The sequence below is a fragment of the Indicator indicator genome, chromosome 8, assembly GCF_027791375.1.
Source record: "Indicator indicator isolate 239-I01 chromosome 8, UM_Iind_1.1, whole genome shotgun sequence".
Taxonomy (NCBI): Eukaryota; Metazoa; Chordata; class Aves; order Piciformes; family Indicatoridae; genus Indicator; species Indicator indicator.
In genome coordinates this window covers 3,366,742-3,390,955 of record NC_072017.1, presented here as the reverse complement: position 1 = coordinate 3,390,955, position 24,214 = coordinate 3,366,742, and the positions used below count along the sequence as shown (strand labels likewise).

General features: G+C 45.6%; 2 protein-coding genes across 2 annotated transcripts in view; one reads left to right on the top strand and one right to left on the bottom strand.

The window, feature by feature from the left end:
- Positions 1-2,106: 2,106 nt before the first annotated feature.
- Positions 2,107-12,149, top strand: NIPAL1 (NIPA like domain containing 1). Its single transcript, XM_054383293.1, is given in 8 exon segments — positions 2,107-2,166; positions 2,168-2,279; positions 2,634-2,643; positions 7,259-7,611; positions 9,002-9,058; positions 10,030-10,120; positions 11,205-11,365; positions 11,509-12,149. Coding segments are annotated over 8 exon segments (1,485 nt in total).
- A 6,392-nt stretch (positions 12,150-18,541) lies between these two features.
- Positions 18,542-24,214, bottom strand: part of TEC (tec protein tyrosine kinase) — a 34,237-nt gene continuing 28,564 nt past the window's right edge. Inside the window, exons 15-17 of the mRNA XM_054383319.1 lie at positions 23,522-23,640; positions 22,223-22,380; positions 18,542-18,860 (exon numbers count right to left, since the gene is read on the bottom strand). Coding sequence (XP_054239294.1) covers positions 18,783-18,860; positions 22,223-22,380; positions 23,522-23,640 — 355 coding nt within the window. The 3' untranslated portion in view covers positions 18,542-18,782. The remainder of the gene's footprint in view (positions 18,861-22,222; positions 22,381-23,521; positions 23,641-24,214) is intronic.

Below are 24,214 nucleotides of genomic sequence, written 5' to 3'. Positions count from 1 at the left end.
GACTGCTGGGAGAGTGATGAACTAATGGATTCTTGTTTTAGTAGGTCAACTTTAATCTACTTTTGTATCTTGCATTGTCATCATCTGTGCTTCTTCTCAATCCCATTAAAGATGCCTCTCGTTTCAGACAGCCACCAAACACTAACCAAAACACCAGATACATTAGACATACGTCTTTGCAGCTTTTAGGGGCACAGCATTGCCTTTCAGCTTACTGTGTCATAGCTGTGTACACAGATGGGTGTTTGGATGAGGACCACAGTTTTGGCAGGCTTCTTTTCTCCAAACACTGCTTGTCTTTTCAAGTGCTGATGTGATTTCAGCAATGAATGTCATGTCAGAAGTGCTGTAGCTAAGGCTCCAGGGCTTCTGGTTTATTTAACAGTCTCTTGTATAGGCGGATGTTAGGGGGTTGGAAGGGACCTCTGGAGATCTTTGGGTTAAACCCACCTGCCAGAGCAGGACCACAGAATCTAGTGCAGGTTGCACAGCAACACAATCAGACAGGGCTTGAAAGTCTCCAGAGAAGGAGACTCCACAACCTCTCTGGGCAGCCTGTTCCAGTGCTCTGCAACCCTTATAGTAAAGAAGTTCTGCCTCATGTTGAGGTGGAACTTCCTGTGCTGTAGTTTCCATCCGTTGCCCCTTGTCCTACCCCAGGGCACAAGCGAGAAGAGGCTGTGCCTTCCTTCATGACACCCAGCCCTCAGTGTCATGGAGCACAGTCTGTCCCAAAGAGGCTAGGTGACTGGAAAACCACCAGTACAAATAGTACCTCCACCAGTAGGTGGTACTGTATTTTTACTTCAGCATTAAATGTGTACTTGATGGAGAAGAAACAACCAGAAGCATTTTGTGTGCTGGTCTGTTAGATTCCCACATGCTGGTGAGGCTGAGAATCATAGAGTCATAGAATTGTTAGGGTTGGAAGGTCCCTCAAGGATCATCCAGTTCCAACCCCCCTGCCATGGGCAGGGACACCTCACACTAAATCAGGTTACTCAGAGCCACATCCAGCCTGGCCTTAAACAGCTCCAGGGATGAGGCTTCCACCACCTCCCTGGGCAACCTGTTCCAGTGTCTCACCACCCTCATGGGGAAAAACTTCTTCCTAACATCCAATCTGAATCTGCCCATTTCTGTTTTTTTTTCCATTCCCCCCAGTCCTATCACTCCCTGACACCCTCAAAAGTCCCTCCCCAGCTTTCTTCTAGCTCCCTTCAGATACCGGAAGGCCACAATAAGATCTCCTGGGAACCTTCTCTTCTCCAGACTGAACAGCCCCAACTCTCTCAGTCTGTCCTCATAGGAGAGGTGCTCCAGCCCTCTGATCATCCTCATTGAATCAGAAAGCACTGGACAGACTGCAAGCCTTGTATGGACACGAGCACTGTCAGGCACACAGCACAGCACCACACATGCTAAAAGACCACCTTGAAGCCACCTTTTTGAAATGTCCATGAGCACAACAAGCACTGTGGCTGGCTGTGTCCAGCAGTTCTTTGTGTTCCCTGAGCTGAACTTTCAACCTGCATGACTCTGTGATTCTATTCTATGTAATGGCTTATGAAACCATACAATTTGCAAATATGTTTTACTTATCCACGTTAAAAACAAGGGCTTAGACTTCTACCTTGAAACTATTGATTGGGTAATAAAGACAATTGATTCTTATAATAGCCAGGAGCCTGTTTAACCACAGGGAGTCATCCTAGGGTAAGAATCACCAGACACTGCCCTAGTTCTGAGAAGCTGGGAGAGCCTGCTCAGGGGATCCTCCACATCCCCCCCGAACCAGAGGTCAGAGCCCATCACAAACTATCCATGACTGTGCATTGAACCTGCTCCATTCTCCTCCCAACTGTGAATGGGAGGAAGATTCAATCCACAGAAACTTCCAGTGGACACAAACTCTGCCCAGGTGCCCCAGGACAGCTCTTGCCTTTGAATTCTGTTGCCTGAATGTTGTTCAGGCAGGGTCGCAGAAGTCCCCAGGAGAGAACTGGGACTTTATAGGGATTTACACCAAACAAATCCCCTTCGGGGTCACTCCTGGAGTCCTGTGTGGCCGCAGCTCGCCAGGACGCGCCCAGAGGCGTGGCGGGGATGCCACCACCACCTCCGCGGGGCAGGTGAGTCAGGCGCGCCCGGCTGCGCCTGGCGGTGACCCGGGCGGGCGGAGCCGCCACTGCCGCCGCTACGGAGAAGCCCTCGGAGGGGGTCCCCCGCCGCCATGGGGCACGGAGAAGCGCTGCCCGACCGCCAGCCTTGCCGCATGGGTCAGTGCCTCCGCTGGCGCCGAGGGATAGGGCGGGGCTGCGCGGCACTGCGCGCCCGCTGCGCTGGGGGGTGATGCGCTGGGGGCGAGGCGCGGAGGGGAGGTGAGCGGCGCTAGGGACGCGGCGCAGCAGGTGCGCGGAGGGGAGGTGCGCTGGGGACGGGGCGCAGCAGGTGCGCGGAGGGGAGGTGCGCTGGGGACGGGGCGCGGAAGGTGGGCGGGGGGTGCGCGGCAAGGGGCGGAGGTCAACGAAAGGGGGGGTGCGCGACGCCGGTGCGTAAACCCCGCGGTGCCCCTGCGCTCGGGTCGGGGAGCTCCTGCTGACGTAAGACTGCTCCCCGGTGACGTCACGCAGCCGTTTTGCGGTGAGTGTGGCGCTGGCGGCGCCGGGGAGACTCCTGAGCTGCTTCTGCTGCAGCTGGCTCCTGACGGAATCCTCTTTTTGGTGTCTTTTCTGCGTTTTCACGAATGGAAGCTGTGCTGGGCAGCAATCCCTTGTGCTGTGCTGCACATCCACTTTGGGCCCCAGCAGCCAGCCCTTGGCCAAGGTGGCTGATCAGGGATGTCCAGTGACAGGAAAAGGGTCAATGGACACAAACTAGAACACAGGAGGTTGCACTTGAACATAAGGAAAAACTTCTTCACCATGATGGTGGCACAGCACTGGGACAGGCTGCTCAGAGAGGTTGTGGGGTCTCTGGAGGCATTCCAAACCCACCTGTAAGTGTTCCTGTTTGATTTACTCTAGCAGGGGGGGCTGGACTAGATGATCTTCAGAGGTCCCTTCCAACCCCCACCATTCTGTGTGTGATTTCCTAGATGAAAGAGAAAGGCATTTTGTGCTCCTGCCAGGTGTGAGCTGACTTAGGTGTGCAATAAAAATGGTCATATTACACATCCAATCCAAATAGTTTTCCAAATGAGTCAGAACCAGTATCTTCAAGGGCAGGATAAAAGCCAACCTGGCTGCCACTAATGAACAGGGTAGGTTCAGGGCAGGGTCATCATAGGCATTTTGAAGGACAGCAAAATGACAGCAGGTTAAACTTTCTACAGGGAGTGTGCATTGATCTACTTGACCTGGACAGGTGATTTTTAGGTGTTTGAGAAAACATTTACAGACTTAGGCAGATAATAAAAAAGCTGTAGAAGTCACAACAGTGGCCACCAGAACTCAGGCTGGTTTCCTGTTGCTATCAGCCTTAAGTTGGAGCTGGGAGAGTTCTGCTGACATGTTTGTTGACATTTGAAAGTGGGAAGTGAAACTAAGCTTGGCTACAGAAACTGGGTGCTGAGCAAGCCAGGTGGCCTCAAGGGATTTGTCACCTTCATCAGTCCTTCCAGGTAATCTTCAGATTGGTGGCAGTGAGCAATCCAGTAATTGTAGCTCCTGGGTCAGCCTCCTCTTCCCAGCTCTCAGGTGGTTCTTTGATCAGTAGTGACATCCCACTTTACATGTAAATGGAACAAGTGACATGTTTTTTAAAACCAGAAGAGCTTCTCAGCATAATGAATGGAGAGGAGAACCGTTCAGAGCCACTCTTCTCAGCTGGCAGGTGGAAGAGGGGAGAAACCCAGCATCTCTTTGTAGATGTGAGCAAAGATTGTATTTCAAAAAGGAGAGAAACATCTTGTGGTAGTCACCAAGTAGCTCACTGCAGATGGCATGATTAAATTTTCATTATTCGATGTTGTGAAGTCTGCTGGGGAAGGGGAAAGTTAAGATTCAGTAGAAAAAGCAGTAGTAGTGTCATGTGGAAAGGAATAAGCCTGCCATTTATCTCCAGCTAAATGAAAGTACACCATTCACCAAAAAAAAAAGGGGGGAGAGGGGAGGAGAGAAGAAGAGAAGTTGTCATCACTTTAGAAACCCAACACATTGATAGAAAGCTGCCTTTACCATTGCAGGTAGCTAGAAAACCATATTTAGCAGAAGGTTTTTCTCTTCATGCTTTCTTTTAATCAAAGGCAAGAGCTGTTGCTGCTGCTTCTCACATAAAACCTGAAGTAGCTGAGTGGTGCTGGTACAAGCATCACCAGTCTGGTTTAGCATCATTGTCAGCCACTGAGAGCTAAGGCATTTCATTCCCTGGCAACCTCTCCCCTTTCCTGCCTCGAAGGACTTAGCTAAGAGAAACGTTGATGCTTAAAGGACTTCTCTGTAATTTTCTTTTGTGAGTTCATCTTTAATAATTATGTCAAAAGTTAAATACATGCAAAGTTATCTTCTAAAACTATGCTAATACTTTAGGATTCCAAAATAGTTTCAGATGCAGATGCAAATTCCATTTCTCTTACTTTTAGGAATGATAAGCTGGCAAAATCCTATCTACCCTATATCCCATGCAAAAGTAATTTCATATGGATGTAGGTTCTTTGAGATTTTAATCTTCAGCTGCAGGATATGGACATATCCATCTCGTGGGACTATTTTTGTGGAGCTATGCAAAATAACTCCAGCTCTGGAGAAACTCTCTTGGCAAACAAGGAAATGTGATAGCACAGCCTGAAAATCAAATGATAGCTTCCTGTGGTGTGTTTGTTGTGTGGCAAAGGACAACTGGGAGCAGATCACAGAATTGTCAGGGTTGGAAGGGACCCCAGGCATCATCCAATTCCTCCCTCCCTGCCATGGGCAGGGACACCTCACACTAGATCAGGTTGCTCACAGCCACATTCACGCTGGTCATGAAAACTCCCAGGGATGGAGCTTCTACCACCTCCCTGGGCAACCCATTCCAGTGTCTCACCACCCTCACAGTGAAGAACTTCTTCCTAACATCCAATCTGAATCTACCCACTTCTAGTTTTGCTCCATTCCCCCCAGTCCTATCACTCCCTGACACCCTAAGAAGTCCCTCCCCAGCTTTCTTGTAGCCCCCTTCAGATACTAAAAGGCCACAGTAAGGTCTCCTTGGAGAACTTTTAGTTCTTTCCTTGTAAGGGGTGACATCTCCCAGTGCTCCTATCAGCATTGTCAGCTGCAAATGAAGATGTGCTATCAAATTTCATACTTTTTAATAGCTTTGATATTGTAACTATTCCTTCCTAAACAGTATTAGGTGCAGTGAAGTACTTTTGACAGAACATCAGTATTTCCAGAGCCTAGGTATGAACACACACACGGAAAGAAAAATAAGAGCAAGTGTATTACTGATGATGTCGCTCAGCAGGATGAATCATTCATCTGTCATTTTAATTACAAGGGAAGCATGGAAAGCAAAATTATTTGTTGCATCTAATGCTTTATATGAATCACACTGGACTGAGCTTTTGTACTTTGCATCATCTCTCTCACATTCCAACACAGCTTCACAATAAAACCTTTCTTTCCAAAGAGGTTGTCCTTTAAAGATTCACTGATCCTTGCTGTTAGTGTGCTGCAGTCTGCCATGAGAACCTGTGAAACATTACAGGTGGATGAATTAGATGGATTAGGAACTAGATGGATTAGGAACTGGTTACCAAATAGAGTTCAAAGAGTAATGGTCAATGGTGCCAAGTCCTGCTGGAGAACTGTTAACAAGTGGAGTCCCCCGGGGATCAGTGCGGAGTCCAGTCCTGTTCAACATCTTCATCAATGACATTGATGAGGAGACAGAGAGTCTGCTCAGCAGGTTTGCTGATGATACCAAGCTGGGAGGCTTGGCTGATAGCCTGAAGGCTGTACAGCCATACAGAGAGTTGGACAGACTGAGAGCTGGGCAGAGAGGAACCTAATGAGGTTCAACAAGGATAAGTGCAGAGTCTTGCAGCTGGGAAGAAAGAATAAACTGCAGCAGTACAGGTTAGGAGGGGATCTGCTGGAGAGCAGCCCTGTGGAGAAGGACCTGGGAGTGCTGGTGGATAAGTTCTGTATGGGACAGCAATGTGCTCTGGTGGTCAAGAAGGCCAATGGGGTCCTGGGGTGCATTCAGAGAAGTGTGTCCAGCAGATCCAGGGAAGTTCTCCTCCCCCTCTACTCTGCCCTGGTGAGACCTCACCTGGATTACTGCACCAAGTTCTGGGCCCCCCAGTTCAAGAGGGACAGGGATCTGCTTGACAGAGCCCAAGGGAGGGCTACAAGGATGATGAAGGGACTGGACCACTGCCTAATGAGGAGAGGCTGAGAGCCCTGGGGCTGGTTAGTCTGGAGAGGAGAAGACTGAGAGGGGATTTAATAAATGTCTATAAATATCTGAGGGCTGGGGGTCAAGAGGGAGGGGACAGGCTCTGCTCAATTGCACCCCAGGATAGGACAAGGGGCAATGGATAGAAACTCCAGCACAGGAGGTTCCACCTCAACAGGAGGAGGAACTTCTTCACTGGAAGGGTCCCAAAGCACTGAAACAGGCTCCCCAAGGAGGTTGTGGAGTTTCCTTCTCCGGAGACTTCCAAGACCCACTTCGATGTGTTCCTGTGTGACCTGTGCTGGATTCTATGGTCCTGCTCTGGCAGGGGGGTTGGACTTGATCTTCAAAGGTCCCTTCCAAGCCCTAACATTCTATGATCAGCCCAGAGTGGATGAAAAAGGTGCAGCTCACATAGTAGTCACCAAACAATTCCAATAAAACTTAGTGGTGCCCGTTTGCAGCAAGAGTTTGTTCCCTATTTTATCTCTTTTTATTTGTTCTCTCCAAATCTCTTCTACAAAGGTAAAAGCAGAAGCTTAGAATAAAAGGGGATTTACTCTTAGCAGGCAAAGTCTGAAATGCTGGATTTGGCTCTATGTTTGTGCTTTGGAGATGTGGTCTCTGCACAACACAGAAGAGCCCTTTCATCTCAAGACTTCAGGCTTGCTCTTTACGATTCGAGTTTTACATCGAAGACAATATTTTAGTGTTGCATTCTTTGGCATTGCCCTAATTGCTTGGCTGAGCTAATGTGGTGCAAAATATGACATCAAATCATGTATGCACTTGTCAATTACAGGAGTGGGTAACGACCCTGGGGCAGCACCGTGTATGTTGTGTGGATTTTGTGAGTTATTTGCATCATCAGAAGTGACAAGCACTCTGGGCAGGCATGTGAAGGAGTGAGCAGAGTGAGGATGGGGCTGTGCCAGGTTTGTGAATCACTTGTCCTCCTTTTTCTCCTCCCAGGTGCTTGCCATGACTCCTGCCAAGCATTGTGCCAGATCATCAACGTGTCTGAATTGCACTCTTCTCTCCTTGCCTCTACAGACAGGAGTCTCAATGAAACGAGCCAGGGCATTTCCACACTTGCTGGAAGCAAGGGTCACATCTACGTTGGCTTGGCTTTGGCAATAGGTTCCAGTATCTTCATTGGCTCTAGTTTCATACTGAAGAAGAAAGGACTTTTGAAGCTGGCAGACAAAGGATTCCCCCGAGCTGGTAAGAACCAGCACTGGTAAGCACTGCCTTGCACCTGCTGGGGACTCAAACACCTTCTGTAACTTGGCAAGGTTTGAGTCAGAGAACACACGTTTAAGACAGCCTCATAGCTGAGAATTGCCATACTTCAATGGTGATCAGAAGCCCCATCTTGACTAGGGATGAAAACACAGTATTACATCTTTAATTGTGATTAGAAGGACCAGGGTTTCAGAATTCTTAGGACTATGGGAGCAGCAGTGGATGTTAAATCTACCAAATTGGTGATATTTCCTCCCTGACAACACTTAGATGCCAGATAAGATTTTCCATTCATCTTATCCTTCAAAATGCCTTTCTCTCTCTCTCTCTTTTTTTTTCCCCCACTTTTTTTCTCCCTCTATTAAGACACAAAGACCTAACAGAGCAATGAGGTTTAGGGCTGTGGTGTTTTTTAGGGTACAATAAGCTGTAGAAAGGATACTCAGTACAGAAGTTTTTACAGTTAGTACAACTGCTTCAAAGCCAACAGATCAAGAGCTAGAAAAAAAGACCCTTCTGAGCCTTTTCCTTTCATGAATTTCCTTTGCATGAATTAAATAAATCTAATTTTCTATATTTAATTTTTTAATGCATTTGTTGTGTTCACTGCAATATACTGTTCCAGAGAATTTGGTTATATGAAAAAAAAAATCTTACTGAGTGGTCAATATCCTTTAATTTTTTTTTTTATGACATAAAATATCTGCAGACAGTGGCATTTTTCTTTCTAATTTCTCAACAATTTAAGCAGAGCCAAAATGCAACTGACTGTATATGAATGTATTGGATCTGACTTGGGAAAGCACTTGGAAGCATTTCTTAAGCTCACCAAAAATCTTTGGGAGCATTTTAGTTTTGCTTGGAACATTCCCTTTAGTCAAATATAATTTTTTTTTTCAGAAGTCTTAAGCCACAAAGCAGTAGAGTGATTAACAAAAACCAGTCAAAAAATCAATCTTCATGTCACAAATGGATAACATGCTCTTTAGATGACTTTTTCTGAGATCACACAGGATGTTAGGGCTTGGAAGGGACCTCCAAAAATCATTGAATCCAACCCCCCTGCCAGAGCAGGACCAGAGAATCCAGCACAGGTCACACAAGAATGCATGCAGATAGGGCTTGAAAGTGTCCAGAGAAGGAGACTCCACAACCTCTCTGGGCAGCCTGCTCCAGTGCTCTGTGACCCTCACAGTGAAGAAGTTCCTCCTCATGTTGAGGTGGAACCTCCTATGCTGGATCCATCATCCCTTGTCCTATCCCAGGGTGCAAGTGAGCAGAGCCTGTCCCCTCCCTCTTGACCCCCAGCCCTCAGATATTTACAAACATTTATTAAATCCCCTCTCAGATAATTTTTTTCTGCTCTCAGGACAGGGTGGACATTCTTACCTGAAGGAATGGCTCTGGTGGGCTGGACTGCTTTCAAGTAAGTCACCTCCTTCCTCTCAACCTGTATGGAAAGGTTACATCAAGCAGGCTGTTATAAATAGATGCATTCCCTGATTGTTCACTAATCTCACTTAAATGTCTTTGCCATCACCTCCATGACAGAAGTTGTTCTGCTGTCCCATCTCTCAAATATCATGTTTGCTCTTTGCAGATCTGGTGGGTGGAAATTACCCCCAAAAAAATAAAATTGCCAGACTAGCTCAGATGGAAGCAAATGAAGCTCTGTTTACAAGCAAAACCACAATCCAGAAATATGGAATGCAATGAATATGTACAAAATAGATAAGATTTTCATGCGTTGACAATTTATAAACAACACAAAAACCCCCCTGGAGAAAACCAACAGTTTCCTCCTCTCTGCTCCTGTCCCCCCACCCTGTATAAGGGAAAAAAGAGAAGAGCAGAGAGTAGCTTGTTAGTACATAGCCACAACAAGAACACAGCCAAGGTCAGCAAACCAGCAGAAGCTGCCAGCTACTATCTGCTAGAGCCAAGAGCTGAGAAAAAGAGAGAAACTTAATTTATACAACTAACTTGATGTTACTTATCAGACCAATGGCATTAGTTAGACCTTATCAGTAGTTTTCTTTTGCATCCAACGCTAGTTTATTTACATTCTATCACTTTTCTAGTCAAGATCTGTGGAAAACTTCCTAGGCATCAGCCTAAAACTGCCACAGCAGAATAAAAGCCTTTTCCTTCATACCCAGTCCAAAGTGATGGAATTGAATCTGTCCAGCTTCTAGGAGTACTTAGGGGAAAGATATTTAATTTTCTGCAGCCTTTGTGTCCAGAGAAGGTTAGATAATTATGAAAGGAACATTTGGACATACAGTGGCGAAAAAAAAATTATGATTTACATTTGCTGTCTTACAAAACATTTATAGTGAAACTCCTTTTGTTCCTACCCTCCACCTGAACCTGATCCAAATGTTCTTCCTTCCACAGTGGGATTAGGAGAAGCTGTGAACTTTGCTGCCTATGCCTTTGCACCTGCAACCTTAGTTACCCCTTTGGGGGCACTCAGTGTTCTCATAAGGTTTGTACAAACTGGAAGCAACCAGTGACTAATGGATCCTTCACTGTGTGAGGGGAATCAAACTGTCTTGGACTAAAACCAGAGGATTTGAATCAGAAAACTGAAAAACAATATAGGGGTTTGGAAAAAAAAATGTTTTGTTGTGGAAAGAATTTTCTTATTGAGAAGTGAATTTTCTTTGTAGGGGGAGTGAGTCTTGCTCCAAATATATATTTTCCCAACAGCCTTCCACTTATTTCTTATCAGTGCATGGCAGGTATATTGCTGATGCACAGTGGTAGAACCTTGCCATTTATGTCCTGCTAGAGAACTAAAGCTTTCTTAAGAAGCCTTATCCTGGTCTTCAGGTGTGAAAAAGCTTCAGAAGAAAATACAGACTTTCTCCATTAACATGTGTTCAAAAAGATTTCTGGTTTTTATAGGAACATAGTTGCACATTAAGGCACACTTACTAAGCATTTTGGGTTTGCTTGGTCTGTTCCAAGTCCTTCTGCAAAGAAAATGTTAGCTTTTTTTTTTTATATATCCACAGTTAAAATTTGTGATTGTTTTGAAATATGAATGCCCTTCAAACACTCATTTCCCAGTCTGAAGACACAAATAACTACCAACCACTTATTCACACACATTAATAGGACTATCACAGAAGCAGTAAGCCATGGATTGTGCTTAAAACACAGCCCAGGGGGGTTGTGGAGTCTCCTTCTCTGAAGACTTTCCAAACCCACCTGGATGCATTCCTGTCTGGACCACCCTACCCAAGGCAAGAGGGCATGGGGTGAAGCCATGCCAGGGGAGGTTGAAGCTGGGCATTAGGAAGCACTTCCTGACAGAAAGGCTGATTGGGCACTGGGATGGACTGCCCAGGGAGGTGGTGGAGTCTCCATCCCTGGAGGTCTGTAACAAAAGCTTGGCTGTGGCACTTGGTGGCATGGTTCAGCTGATGTGGTGCTGTTAGGCCATAGGCTGGACTGGATGATCTCAGAGGTCTTTTCCAGCCTCAATAATTCTGTGGTACACAGACATTTTTAACATCTCATGTGGCTGGGGAAACTAAGCCTTTTGCTTCTGTTTTGCCCAACAGTGCTGTACTGTCATCCTATTTTTTAAATGAGAAGCTGAATATTCACGGCAAGCTGGGCTGCATGCTGAGCATTTTGGGGTCAACAGTCATGGTCATTCATGCCCCTGAGGAGGAGGAGGTCACCTCACTGGATGAGATGGAAAGCAAGCTGCAAGATCCAGGTCTGTATCCAAGTACAGTGAACTTGTGCTGCAGTTCACAGAGAAGTGTTGAGGACACTGAGTAACTTTTAGCATGTCCTTGGATGTAGTCTGGTGTTTCCTCTCATGCACCTTACTCCTCTCCCCTTTCCTCTTCCTTCCAGCATTCGTCACCTTTGCTGTTCTGCTAACAGTGGTTGCCCTGGTGCTGATGTTTGTGGTGGCTCCAAGGAGAGGTCAGACCAACCTCCTGGTCTACATTTCGATTTGCTCCCTCCTGGGGGCGTTCTCTGTCTCCTCCGTGAAGGGCCTGGGCATTGCCATGAAACAACTGCTGGAGCAGAAGCCAGTTTATCACCATCCACTGCTGTACCTTTTGGTGGCTGTCTTGGTGCTGTCAGTCAGCACTCAAATCAACTACCTCAACAAAGCCTTGGATGTGTTCAGCACCTCTCTGGTGACTCCTGTTTATTACGTGTGCTTCACCACCACAGTCATCACATGCTCCATCATCCTCTTCAAGGAGTGGAGCACTATGGACCTGGGTGATATCATTGGAACCCTCAGTGGCTTCTGCAGTATCATCATTGGTATTTTTCTGCTGCATGCTTTCAAAAATACCAACATCACCTGGAGTCAGTTGATGGCCACCATTGCCAAAGAACCATCATCACCACACCGTGAGGATGAGACCTGTCATGCTCTACTGGAGAGCATGCAAGACCCAGCTTTGGCACATGAGGAGGACAACATTTTATTCAGTCAGCACAACTCTCAAGCAACATTCATCACTGAAGTCTCATGAATCACAGAATCAGTTATTGAGCCTGGAAAAGACCTCTGAGATCATCCAATCCAGCCCATGAGGGGCTATTCAGTCTGGAGGAGAAGGCTCCAAGGAGACCTTCTTGTGGCCTTCCAGTATCTGAAGGGGGCTATAAGAAAGCTGGGGAGGGAGTGATAGGACTGGAGGGAAAGGAAAAAAAATAGAAATGGGTAGATTCAAATTGGATGTTAGAAAGAAACTTTTCACCATGACAGCAGTGGTGAGACACTGGCACAGGTTGCCCAGGGAGGTGGTGGAAGCCTCATCCCTGGAGGTTTTTGCAGCCAGGCTGGATGTGGCTCTGGGCAACCTACTCTAGTGTGAGGTGTCCCTGCGCATGGCTGGGGGGTTGGAACTGGATGATCCTTGAGGTCCCTTCCAACCCTGACAATTCTATGATTCTATGACCTAACAACACCACATCAGCTAAACCATGCCACCAAGTGCATGAACTGCAGGCTCAGCCTACCTGTGTCTAGCAGAATGCTCCTCTCCTCTACAATCCTCTGGCAAACCATCTGTCAGGGCAGTTAAATGTGGGCCACTCCTCTGTACCAGCTGTCAGCAGTTAACAAATGAAACCTGACAGAAACCTGATGGTGATTGGATGCCAGGCAGTGACCAGTCTTGTCCCTTTCTCATGCAGCATCTCCTCCTGGAGGATTTCAGCAGGCAAGAATGGTCTTCCTAAGCTCTGCTTACAAAGTGCAGTTTTCCCATCCTGATACAAGATAATCCTTGCTGAAGTGACAAGCACTCTGCTATTATCTTAGTGGTGGCCTTACCATTACAGACTTTCTTTTTTTAAATAATTTATTGCCAAGCAAGTTTGTAGATAGTCTACCTGAAGGATCTTACCTTGATGAATAAGATGAAGAAAATATTGGTTGAACTTTTTTAGCTTTCTAACATAAGGTTTTAGGCAACATTTTCATTTTTTATGACCTACCAACGAATCTTGAATGAAAGCCATCAAAAATTGATGAAATGTGGTTCTTGGCAGTCATTCTCATTCAAAATCCATTTTTTAGCAGCCAAGTCTTAGCTCTTCTGCCCTCGAAGTCCTGAATAAATTGCTTGTTCCTTTTTATTTCAGAACTATCACCAAGTTACATTTTAAGACAGAGCAAATTCATTAGAGTCCTGAGCACAGTTGCATAAATTTATGCAGGATGAAAGAATGAATTACTCAAAGGCAGGAGGAAACCAGAATGTGCATTTAAGAATTTTCCCTCTGCTTTATCCTAGAATGGCTTAGGCTGGAAGGGACCTCAGAGATCATCTCCAACCTCCTCCCCCCTCCATGGGCAGGGACACCTCTCAACTAGACTCAGCTGCGATTCTGGCATGGAACACCCCCAGGGAGAAAGCAGCCACAGCCTTCAATACATAGTTGGGGAGACTCCAGAAGAGGCTGCCCAGAGAGGTTGTGGCCCCTTCCAACCTCAGCCATTCTCTGATTCTATGAAACGCACTTACCTTAAAATGGTAATGACCATGGGTACAACTCCGGAGTGTTTTGAGCTTCCCAAGTGATGAGACTTGAAGCAATTTTTTGCTGTTAAATTGCAGAGTAAAAGAGGCTTCTGAGAAGAAAACATCCAAACAGGGTTTCATTGCTGCTTAGTTAAGGAGGAGAACACTTTGGCTTTATTGGCCTGATTCAGGCTACAAAATGCAGTTAAAACCAGCAAATAATACAACTAATTAAAAGCCTAGAGATGAAGTTTTCTTTATAGTTTGCCTTTTAACAACAAACATTGCTTTTCACTGTCAGTTGCTCACACAATGTAAATACTAACTGAAGAAAATACTGACTGACCCTAAAAAGAGAAAAACAAATCCTTGTCCATAGCTCCTGGCCCCTCTATGTGCCTACACAACCATCACTGTCATGTAATAAAAGAGGAGGGGTTTGTATGAAAAAACCAGTCCAACTCTTGAATGGATGTGTGGTAAGGTCTGGACTCTTTTTATACCAAGTTTAGGCTCTTTTTATATCAACTCCTGTAGTCAATCAACCAAGGAAAAATTCTATATTTTTTTTAACTGGACCTGCATATCTGCTTTTATACACAAATAAAATCTCCCTGGAAAAGAATGTTATTTTCTTACATCAGAAACATTATTTTCTTACATCAGAAAACCAAACTGCTGCTTATTTTCCTGGTTTACAGGAAGGCTGTCAAGAAATAAATTAGCTTTTTTTTTTCTGTATAAAACCCATTTGCTATGAGAGATTATTTTGGAAAAATATTTACATTCAGTTACTAGTTTAGAATAGTTTTAAGTTTTGGTGAAATTCTGCTAATGTTTCTCTTGTAATAAACTATTAATGGATGATGTACTAAATACTACGTGGTTTTTTAAACAAGGGATAAAAAGAACTATCAAAATATCAGAGTATCACAGTCTCAGAGTATATCAGAGGTTGGAAGGGACCTCCAGAGATCATCAGGTCCAACCCCCCTGCCAGAGCAGCATCACTTAGGGGAGTCTGCACAGGAATGCATCCAGGTGGGGTTGGAAAGTCTCCAGAGAAGGAGACTCCACAACCCCCCTGGGCAGCCTGTTCCAGGGCTCTGTCACCCTCACTGGAAAGAAGTTTCTCCTCATGTTGAGCTGAAATCTTCTCTGTTCAAGTTTGAACCCATTGTTCCTTGTCTTATCACTGTGAACCATCCAAAAGAGCCTGGCCCCCTCCCCTTGACACCCACCCCTCAGCTATTGATAGACATTGATCAGATCCCCTCTCAGTCTTCACAGGATTGCAGCTGTAGTCTCAGCAGGGCAGAGTAGAGAGGTAGAAGAAGTGTTTCTGGTAAGCATTTAAACACTATCTCCTAGATGCAAAGAAAAGCAGCCTGGGTTTAGCAGCTGGTCCTGTGCACCAAAAAAAAAAAAAAAAAAGGATTCTAAATGAAGGTTTGGTTGAAAGCAAATCGTATCCTGGGTGGCAGGTTGAGAGAGGGGATTCTCCCCCTCTACACCATTCTGATGAGACCCCACCTGGAGTACTGCATCCAGTTCTGGAGCCCCTAGCACAAGAAGGATCTGGAGGTGCTGGAAGGTGTCCAGAGAAGGACCACAAGGATGAGCAGAGGGCTGGAGCTGCTCTGCTATGAGGACAGACTGAGAGAGTTGGGATATGGAGAAGAGAAGGCTCCCAGGAGACCTTCTTGTGGCCTCCCAGTATCTGAAGGGGGCTACAAGAAAGCTGGGGAGGGACTTTTTAGGGTGTCAGGGAGTGATAGGACTGAGGGGAATGGATCCAGACTGTACAGCCCCAACTCTCTCAGTCTGTCTCCATAGGAGAGGTGCTCCAGCCCTCTACTCATCAAGAGAGATCATCAGGAACCCTCTGATCATCAGGAGGTTCAGCACACAGCTGCCTCCAGAGATGTTCTGATCTTTTCCAAAACTAACCATCTAAGAGCAGCTTCAACTGAAAAATGCATTCTTCTGGAAACAGGATGCCTCACAGTTCCTGACATCCTAGAGAAAGTATCAAACCCAGTGGAGAGCATGCAGAAATTATCCTTGGCTACTGAAGAAGAGGCATGTGAAGGACCTGGATTCAAAGTAGTAATCCCACTGAGGAAACTGCATCCAAAATTCCACACAGCTAGGGTGTGTTTATCATACAAATTAAAGATAAATATTTAATTATTCTAAAGAAACAAGGCCAGGCTGGATGTGGCTCTGAGCAACCTGATCTAGTGTGAGGTGTCCCTGCCCATGGCAGGGCAGTTGGAACTGGATGATGCTTGAGGTCCCTTCCAACCCTGACATTTCTACATTTCTGTGATTCTATGCTTAACCTCCTGATTTTTCCATGCTTCATCCCTGATTTAAGGGGAAGTGGGGAGATTCAGACTGGATGTGAGGAAGAAGTTCTTCCTCATGAGAGTGGTGAGAGCCTGGAATGGGTTGTCCAGGGAGGTGCTTGAGTCCCCATCCCTGGAAGTGTCTAAGGCCAGGCTGGATGAGGCTCTGGGCAACCTGCTGTAGTGTGAGGTGTCCCTGCCCATGGCAGGGGGGTTGGAACTGGATGATCCTTGTGGTCCCTTCCAACCCTGACTGATTCTATGATTCTATTACTGTAGAACTCTTCATGATGTACTGCTGAAAGTGTCAAACAGCATCATACCTTGCAGGGTCTCCACTGAGAAACTGATGTGCAGAGGAACAATTAAGGTAAGGAAAGACAAGTTTGGCTTACCTTATATCTTCCACATTCCTTTTTTCTGCTAGAAGAAGGAACCCCTAAGTTTCCTCCTTTACCACTATGTGCTGCTGGCATTGATGGGGTAGTCATTTGGACTCCAAACTTTTGACAGGCTGCTTTGTATAGTTGCAACAATCTCCTGAGGCTTTGTCACTAAGGAGAAGCAAATAGACATTGACACCTTCTAATTTTTGAAGGGAATAGCATGAGAAAAGGAAAGCACTTCTTCCAAGAGGCTTCCTACTTTTCAGCATAAAGGTTTAGGCAAAGCAGTGTAGGGATCTAAGAACCTCCAGAATTACAGCAGCACTCAAATGAAACAGTCATAGAATCAGTCAGGGTTGGAAGGGACCACAAGGATCATCCAGTTCCAACCCCCCTGCCATGGGCAGGGACACCTCACACTACAGCAGGCTGGCCAGAGCCTCATCCAGCCTGGCCTTAGACACCTCCAGGGATAGGGACTCAAGCACCTCCCTGGACAACCCATTCCAGGCTCTCACCACCCTCATGGTGAAGAACTTCTTGCTTATATCCAGTCTGAATCTCCCCACTTCCAGCTTTGTTCCATTCCCCCTAGTCCTGTCACTACCTGAGAGCCTAAAAAGTCCCTCCCCAGCTTTCTTGTATCCCCTTCAGATACTGGAAGGCCACAAGAAGGTCACCTTGGAGCCTTCTCTTCTCCAGACTGAACAGCCTCAACACTTTCAGTCTGTCTTCATAAGAGAGGTGCTCCAGATGATGGGATCTATTTATTAAAGGCAACTCCAGTTAGCTAAGTTTTTTGGAAACAAACTTCACCTTTGTCTTCTCTGCTTACTAGCAAAAAAGAAAAAAAAAAAAAGGGTTTTGTGCAATCCATTTTCTATTGCAGACAGCACAAGAGTCAAAAAGAAAACATAAGAGAGTCTACAGAAGAACTGAAATGAAAATGCTGGTACAGAGTTAGACAAGGCTTCAGTGAGGACGACAGAGCCCTGGCACAGGCTGCCCAGGGGGGTAGTGGAGTCTCCTTCTCTGGAGACTTTCAAAACCCACCTGGATGCATGCCTTTGGCAGGGGGGTTGGACTGGATGATCTCTGGAGATCCCTTCAACCTCTAATGTTCTGTGATACTGTAACATTCATACTCCTGTCTATTTACTCCACATACTATTATATATTTACATGGACTATCCTGACACCCTTTGGACATACACAACAAGTTGGGCTTATGATGCACTGGCAGTAAATTACTGACCATACAAGCTGGATCCAAACAACAGTTAAAATTGTTTATTTACACACAGGGTTAGTATGACATTTTTTTTCTGTTCAGAACAGGAAGTTAGATTGCTGTACATGCAGACAACAGACAGCAAGAGGAGCCCTCCTTAGATACTTGAGAGTTTACTTTCATTTACACCACCACACATAAGTGCAGGCAGGACAAACTTGTGCTTGGAAATTCCAAGAGGAAAACACACTTTCTATATAAATAAATGCATTGAATTTATATATTTACAATACATACAGCATATAACTTATTTGAGAATCAATCCAAACCAAGGCACTATGGTACACTGACAGCCAGTTGTGCTGAATCTTGGACTTAAGCTTTCACAAGTAACACCAAGACTAAGTATGGGAGGTCTTTGGTTGACTGACTAGGGACTTAGTTGTCCACAAATAACATCAAGGCTATGAATGGGAGGTCTCTGGTTGACCCAGCAGCCTAGAATGGCTTGGGGCACATCACAGCTCAGTTCAGAAGCAAAGCTTTTTTGAGTGTTATACTATGCTGAAGGCTGTGCTGTTAACAGCCTAATATGTGCAAATGAAAGATGTTTTGTGTTCTTGGTGTGTCATAAAACACCCAGCAACAGAGAAAATGTTTCTGGAGCATCTCTGGAAATGGTTGGATGTCAGTAAATAGCCGTTTATAGATACCTTCAATTTTTAAGCATGCAAATCACTACTACTACTACTGTCTGTAGAAAGAGAAACTTAGAGCCATGGACTGTATGTACACAAACCCAACCCACTGAATGCAAATTAGGCTCCTGGGCTTTGGTCACATCCTCTCTCTCTCTCTCTTCCTCCATAAAGAGCTCAACTTGGCAGCTATGCAATGCTGACCTTCCAGAGAATATAGAGACTGGCAGCATTGCTGAAGGTGCCCTGCTCACTTCCCAACATCAGGGGAAACTCCCTGTGGAGTGTATCAGCTGTTACAGGCTCTCCACCCTGTTTAGCAGCATCCAGCAGCTCACACAACCAAGCTGTTAAAAAGAAATGGTCAAGCCACACATCTCTGGGAAGCGACTTCTCTCCTGTACTTGTGCCACTGTTGTCTTGATTGTTGTTTTTTGGGGTTGTTTGTTTTGGTTTTGGTTGGGTGTTTTTCAGAAAGCATCTTCACCCTCTGCAATGTCAATGATTGTGTGAAGCAGGTCTTCAAAAGTTGGGCGTCCTTCTGGTTTCTGAGAATAAAAAGCACAGAGAGCTGTGATCAGAGAGCAATAAAGTTGTGTGGCTTTTTGAGAAACTCTTGATCACAGAAGCACAGAATTAACCAGGTTGGAAAAGAAATTCAAGATCATCAAATCCAACTTATCACCCAACACCATCTGATCAACTAACCCATGGCACTGAGTGCCTCATCCAGGCTTATTTTAAACACCTCCAGGGATGGTGACTCCACCACCTCCCTGGGCAGCTCATCCCAATGGCCAATCTCTCTTTCTGGGAAGAATTTATTCCTAACATCCATCCCAAACCTTCCCTGGCACAGCTTGAGACTGTGTCCTCTTGTTCTGGTGCTGCTTGCCTGGGAGAAGAGACCAACCCCCACCTGGCTACAACCTCCCTTCAGGTAGTTGTAGAGAGCAATGAGGTCTGCCCTGAGCCTCCTCTTCTCCAGGCTAAACATAGAATCATAGAATCAGCCACGGGTGGAAGGGAGGGCAAAGATCATCCAGTTCCAATCCCCCTGCCATGGGCAGGGACACCTCACACTACATCAGGCTGGCCACAGAGCCTCATCCAGCCTGGCCTTAAAAGACTCCAGGGATGAGGCTTCCACCATCTCCCTGGGCAACCTTTCTTGCTCACCAGCTTTCCTTCAGATACTGGAAGGACACAATAAGGTCACCTCAGAGCCTTCTCCCTCAGCCTCTCCTCCCAGGGCTGTGCTCCAAGCCCCTCCCCAGCTTTGTTGCCCTTCTCTGGATACATTCAAGCAACTCAACATCTTTCTTGAACTGAGGAGCCCAGACCTGGACACAGTACTCAAGTTGTGGCCTGACCAGTGCTGAGTACAGGGGCAGAATGACTTCCCTGCTCCTCCTGATGTCATCCTGTGGCAATGAAAGCACCTTCTCACCAGCCATGACACAAAACCATTTCCTTCTGTGGAGTTTGGACGTGTCACTTAACCTCAGCAAGTGTCACATTTCTGTAAGCTTTGATAAAAAGCCAGAAGAGATGTTGCTGGACTACATTCTTCATATAACTGATGATTTTGTGTAGTGTTATGCTGCTTCATTTCCCTTCCCTATCTCAAGTCTTTCTTTATGCAGGTCATTCATGCTCTGAGAGCTTTCACTTCAGCATTCTTTCCTGGACTCCAAAATGAGAGCTCTATCACTCTCTACAACTACCTGCAAGAACCTTGTGGAGAGGGTGGTGCTGGTCTCTTCTCACAGGTGATTAGTGATAGAACAAGAGGGAATGTGCTCAAGTTGTGACTGGGTAGGTTTAGATTGGAGAGTAGGGAAGATATTTTCCCATCAAGAGTAGTCAGGGATTGGAATGTGCTGCCCAGGGAGGTGGTGGAGTCCCCAAGCCTGGATGTGTTTGAAGGTGGTTTGGATGTGGTGCTTGGGGACATGGTTTCAGGGTGAACCTTGTAGAGTAGGGTTCTGGGTTGGACTTGGTGATCCTGAGGGGCTTGTCCAACCTGAATGTTTCTGTGATTCTTTGAGAGTGTGCCATAGACTTATGCAGTGACATCCTTCATCTACTTCATCTACTCTATTTTGCATACAGTTCTTTAGGTGTGATAGCATCTCCTGGGTATTGTTTGATTAAAGCAGTACACTGAGGTAGTGTCTCCTGTGACCCTGCTGACACTTAATTCAGCATCTTCTGAATGTTTGAGTAACTTGCACTTTTCCTCCATCTATCAGCCTCTTCACATTTGTATCACCTGACGAATTTTGAAGTCTCAATATTCACTTTCCCACATTCATAACCTTATTAAACCAGAACTAAAGTACCAACAGCTAATCAGATTTTATGACCAAGGTTGACAGTATCTTGCCCCCACTTGTGTCCTGTTTCTGATCCTCAAAGATTTTTTTTTTCTTTCACAAGCTGTTTAGATTTCCTTGCTAACCTCTGATGAAATCAATACATTTTAAAATCAGTTCACTGTTGTTCACACAAATCCTATTAACATTCACATTAATATTCAAAGAGCATTAACAAAGAACTTCTTATTTCCAGGTACTTCACAATTCAATGATTATTTCAAGCAGGTTACCAAGTACAAGGTAAATGTAATGAGCTGTAGTTTCCTGGCTCCTGGGAAGTGCTTTTTTGAACCACAGATTTATTGCTCATTCTGTGGCCCTCCAGGGCTCTGGTGTGCTTAATGTAATTTTTTGCTGCACAAGCCAACTGGGTTGTAAGTTTTAGATCTCCATCAGTTAGTTTGATGACTAATTGATGACTAAAGCATCAGGCAGTGTGTAATGATGGAAGTTCTACCTCAAACATGAGGAAAAACTTCTTTACTGTAAGGGTGATGAAAGTGCTGGAACAGATTGCCCAGAGGGGTTATTGGAGCCTCCTTCTCTACAGACTTTCAAGACCTGCTCCAATGTGATCCTGCTTTGGCAGGGAGGTTGGACTCTGAGCCCTGGAAGTCACTTCCAACCCCTACCATTCCATCATCCTATGATCTTTATGACTGGAAAGGAGCAAGTTTACCCCAGCACCCCCTGTGCCAAAGACTAACTAGAAATCCTGCAGCTCTTTGCATTCTTGGTTGCCTCAGCTGCTCTCTCAGAACTAGAGGCTTCTCTTCAACATATCTAAAAAGCCTCTTAAGAGACTTTCTGATTTAATACTACAAGAACTATTTTATACTGATGTAGTTAATGCAGTACTGGCTTTGCTGCCCCCTTGACCTTGATCCAAAACTGGACAATCAGTGTTTTTCTGGGCTAGGAGGATTAATAGTACAATTTTTTGTCTTCCTTTAGAAACCTTGGGATTTGTGTTTAGATTCAACTGCAAATTGATCTATATTTCCCCTATAATTTAGAATCAAGTAATAAAGTATCCCTTCAGAAAAATGTTTTCAGTCCTTCTGGCATGCTTCAGTAATGAGCAATAAACTGAGGCAATATGAAATCAGATTCTCCACTTCTAGGCTGTTTCTGACTGCACTGTTTTTGCTAGCAGTATTTGTACTACCCTAAGTGATCCTGCTGTGGCAGGGGGGTTGGACCTGATGTTCTCTTGAAGTCCCTTCCAACTTCTGATATACTGTGAGACTAAGATAAAATCATGCCCAGCACAAATTTAGCAGTTATTTGTTTTTGTTTTGTTTTGCTTTAAACTAAATGCCTCTGCATACTTAACCTGACAGACCATTTATTTCACAGAGATTGCCTGAGTGGTTTTGCTTATCACAGCTCTAGTTCAGCTGCAAAGCAGGGGAAGATCTTCATCTTAGCAATAAGCACAGGAATAACTGAGAGCTGGATGCTGTCAGGATGCTGCAATAGAAACCAATTGGTTTTTCAATTAAAAGAGAGAAAAATCAAGTGTTTACCTCCTGCCAGCACATCATCATGATTTCATACACCTGCTTGCAGGCTAGTTTGGGCCGATACAGACGATGTCCCTGGCTGACCATTGTTACCACTTCATAGTTGGAGCTTTTCTCAAAGGGCATTTTTCCTTCTGTAAATACTTCCCACATTAAAACACCTGAAATAAAACATAGAAATGTTAAGAAAACAAGCAAGCAACCTCTTACGAGTTGTTCTTGTTTTGAGCCCTGGGCTCAGGATTGCTGACAGAAAAACAGTTGGAGATCCATGTTCTAGGAAGTGTTTACCTGTCATTGCTGAAAACAGCTTAAAAGAGCCTTGGGGGTGTTGGTTGCTGAGAAGCTCCCCAGGAGCCAGCAGTGCCCTCATGCAGCACAGCAGGCAGCTGTGTGCTGGGCTGCAGCCAGAGGAGTGTGGGCAGCAGGGCAAGAGAGGGGATTCTGCCCCTGGACTCTGCTCTGCTGAGACCACACCTCAGATCCTGCCTCCAGTTCTGGTGTCCCCAGCATAAGAAGGACACAGATGTTGGAGTGAGTCCAGAGGAGGCCACAAAGACGATGCAAGGGCTGGAGCACCTCTGCTGTGAGGATAGGCTGAGGGATCTGGGGGTGTTCAGCCTGGAGAAGAAAAGACTCTGGGAGGACCTTAGAGCTGCCTTCCAGTACCTGAAGGGATCCTGCAGGAAGGCTGCAGAGGGACTTTTCATGAGGGTGTCTAGCAACTGTCTACTATCCTAAGTGATCCTGCTCTGGCAGGGGGGTCAGACCTGATGATCTCTTGAGGTCCCTTCCAACCTCTGATATACTGTGACAGGACAAGGGGGAATGGTTTGAAGCTGAGGAAGAGTAAATTTAGACTGGATCTTAGGAAGAAGTTCTTCAGCAGGAGGGTGGTGAGACTCTGGCACAGGCTGCCCAGGGAGGCTGTGGCTGCCTCCTCCCTGGGGTTGTTGAAGGCCAGGTTGGATGAAGCTTTGAGCAGCTGACTCTAGTTGAGAGGTGTCCCTACCCATGGCAGGGAGGTTGGAGCAGACAATCTTTAGAATCCCTTCCAGCCTAAGCCATTCTATGATTCTATTCTATGATCTTACTTATTAAAGCCCATGCTACTAAAGTAACAGTTCTAAAAGCTCTTTGGGGAATTTCATGCAAGCATAAAACAGTGACTAATGATTTCTCTGAACTACTTCTCATCTGACTGAATCTTTCCCAAAAGCTGAAGCTTAACTGTTATTGACAAAGTGCAGGGGGGGTAGGGTATGGAGGGGAAATCTTTTCTTTCAATGATGAATGTCTTACCAAATGACCAGACATCTGACTTGCTGCTGAATCTGCTATAGTTAAAAACTTCTGGGGGGCACCATTTCACAGGGAACTTAGCTCCTGAAGAGCTTGTGTATTGATCATCAAGGACATACCTTCAGGAAAAAAGAAAATATTTAAAATACAATCAAAATTAAAAAATCCACACATGTTAACTTGCAATCAGCCTCCACGCCTGCACGTTGCAGTTTTGAGTTGGATTTGACTCTCAGCAGTTCACATTGCCACCTAATGGCCACGAATGTGAGCATCACACAAGGAAAAGGGCTTCTCTGAGGCACCTCAAAGGTTGCAATCAAGACCCACTTCATCTTCTTCTCTTAGGATGATGAGCCATACCACTTACCACCCCCAAATTAAATGTTTGTATTATAAGAGACAGTGATGCAAAAGCATAAATTCCTCACTCTGTTTGCCACCAGCCAGTCTGGATTTAGCTGTCAGGGAACATGCAAGCTCAGGAGCACAGAAAGCTGGCAAAAGCTAAGCAAAGTATGGTTAAACCACTAATGGTTTAACACCTTCACTGGAAGCACTGCTCCCCACACCTTGCTTTGCCCACACATCACCCACCTGGTTTTGCACATTTAGGTGTTAACAAGGGCAGGAAATTACACCCACCAGCCCCCTCCAGGTCTCATCACTACCCACACTTCAGCTAGCAAGCTG